At 71.1% G+C, this 595-nt stretch overlaps 2 protein-coding genes across 2 annotated transcripts in view; both read right to left on the minus strand.

Moving 5' to 3' along the window:
* Nucleotides 1–185, minus strand: part of LOC104129372 (myosin regulatory light chain 2, atrial isoform-like) — a 4,940-nt gene extending 4,755 nt beyond the window's left edge. Inside the window, exon 1 of the mRNA XM_035897667.1 lies at nucleotides 164–185. Within this exon, the coding sequence (XP_035753560.1) occupies nucleotides 164–185 (22 nt within the window). The remainder of the gene's footprint in view (nucleotides 1–163) is intronic.
* A 60-nt stretch (nucleotides 186–245) lies between these two features.
* Nucleotides 246–595, minus strand: part of LOC104129373 (hexokinase-4-like) — a gene marked incomplete at its 5' end in the record, with an annotated part of 2,168 nt that continues 1,818 nt past the window's right edge. Inside the window, one exon of the mRNA XM_009642297.1 lies at nucleotides 246–405. Coding sequence (XP_009640592.1) covers nucleotides 246–405 — 160 coding nt within the window. The remainder of the gene's footprint in view (nucleotides 406–595) is intronic.

Here is a 595-nt window from a genome sequence, read left to right on the forward strand (position 1 = left end):
CGCCCCGGTGCGCCTCGACCGGTGTGGGGTGATGGGACGGACGCCCCAGTGCTCCTGGACTGGTGTGGGGTGATGGGACGGACACCCCAGTGCTCCTGGACCGGTGTGGGGTGATGGGACGGACACCCCAGTGCTCCTGGACCAGCGTGGGGCGGCAGGACACCCCAATGTGCCTGGACCAGCATGGGGTGCCAGGACACCAGACCCCGGTGCTGAGCCCCTCCACCGCAGCCCCGCCAGCCCCCCTACCTCTCGATCTGCGACACGAAGCGGGTCTCGAAGGTCCCACGGGTTTTGAGCTTCTCGGAGGCCTCCCCGTTGAAGAGCAGGTTCTCGTCCACCAGCTTCAGCAGCACCAGCCGGACGATCTCCCCCATGTACTTCCCCCCGATGATCTTCTCGTAGCTGGGGGGGGGCACAGGCAAGGGGGCAGCCGTCAGGGCCAGGACTGGGGGGGCCACGTCCCACCGCGCCCCCTCCTTCCTTCCCCTCCCCCTTGCTGGACGCGTCCCTGCACGCGGGCACGGCGGCTGGGGCGAAGGACACCCCCCCCCCCGCTTTTGGGGGGGGCCCGCGGTGGGGTGGCCCCGGCCCC

Source organism: Egretta garzetta, unplaced genomic scaffold, assembly GCF_000687185.1.
Source record: "Egretta garzetta isolate BGI_Z169 unplaced genomic scaffold, ASM68718v1 scaffold1727, whole genome shotgun sequence".
Classification (NCBI taxonomy): domain Eukaryota; kingdom Metazoa; phylum Chordata; class Aves; order Pelecaniformes; family Ardeidae; genus Egretta; species Egretta garzetta.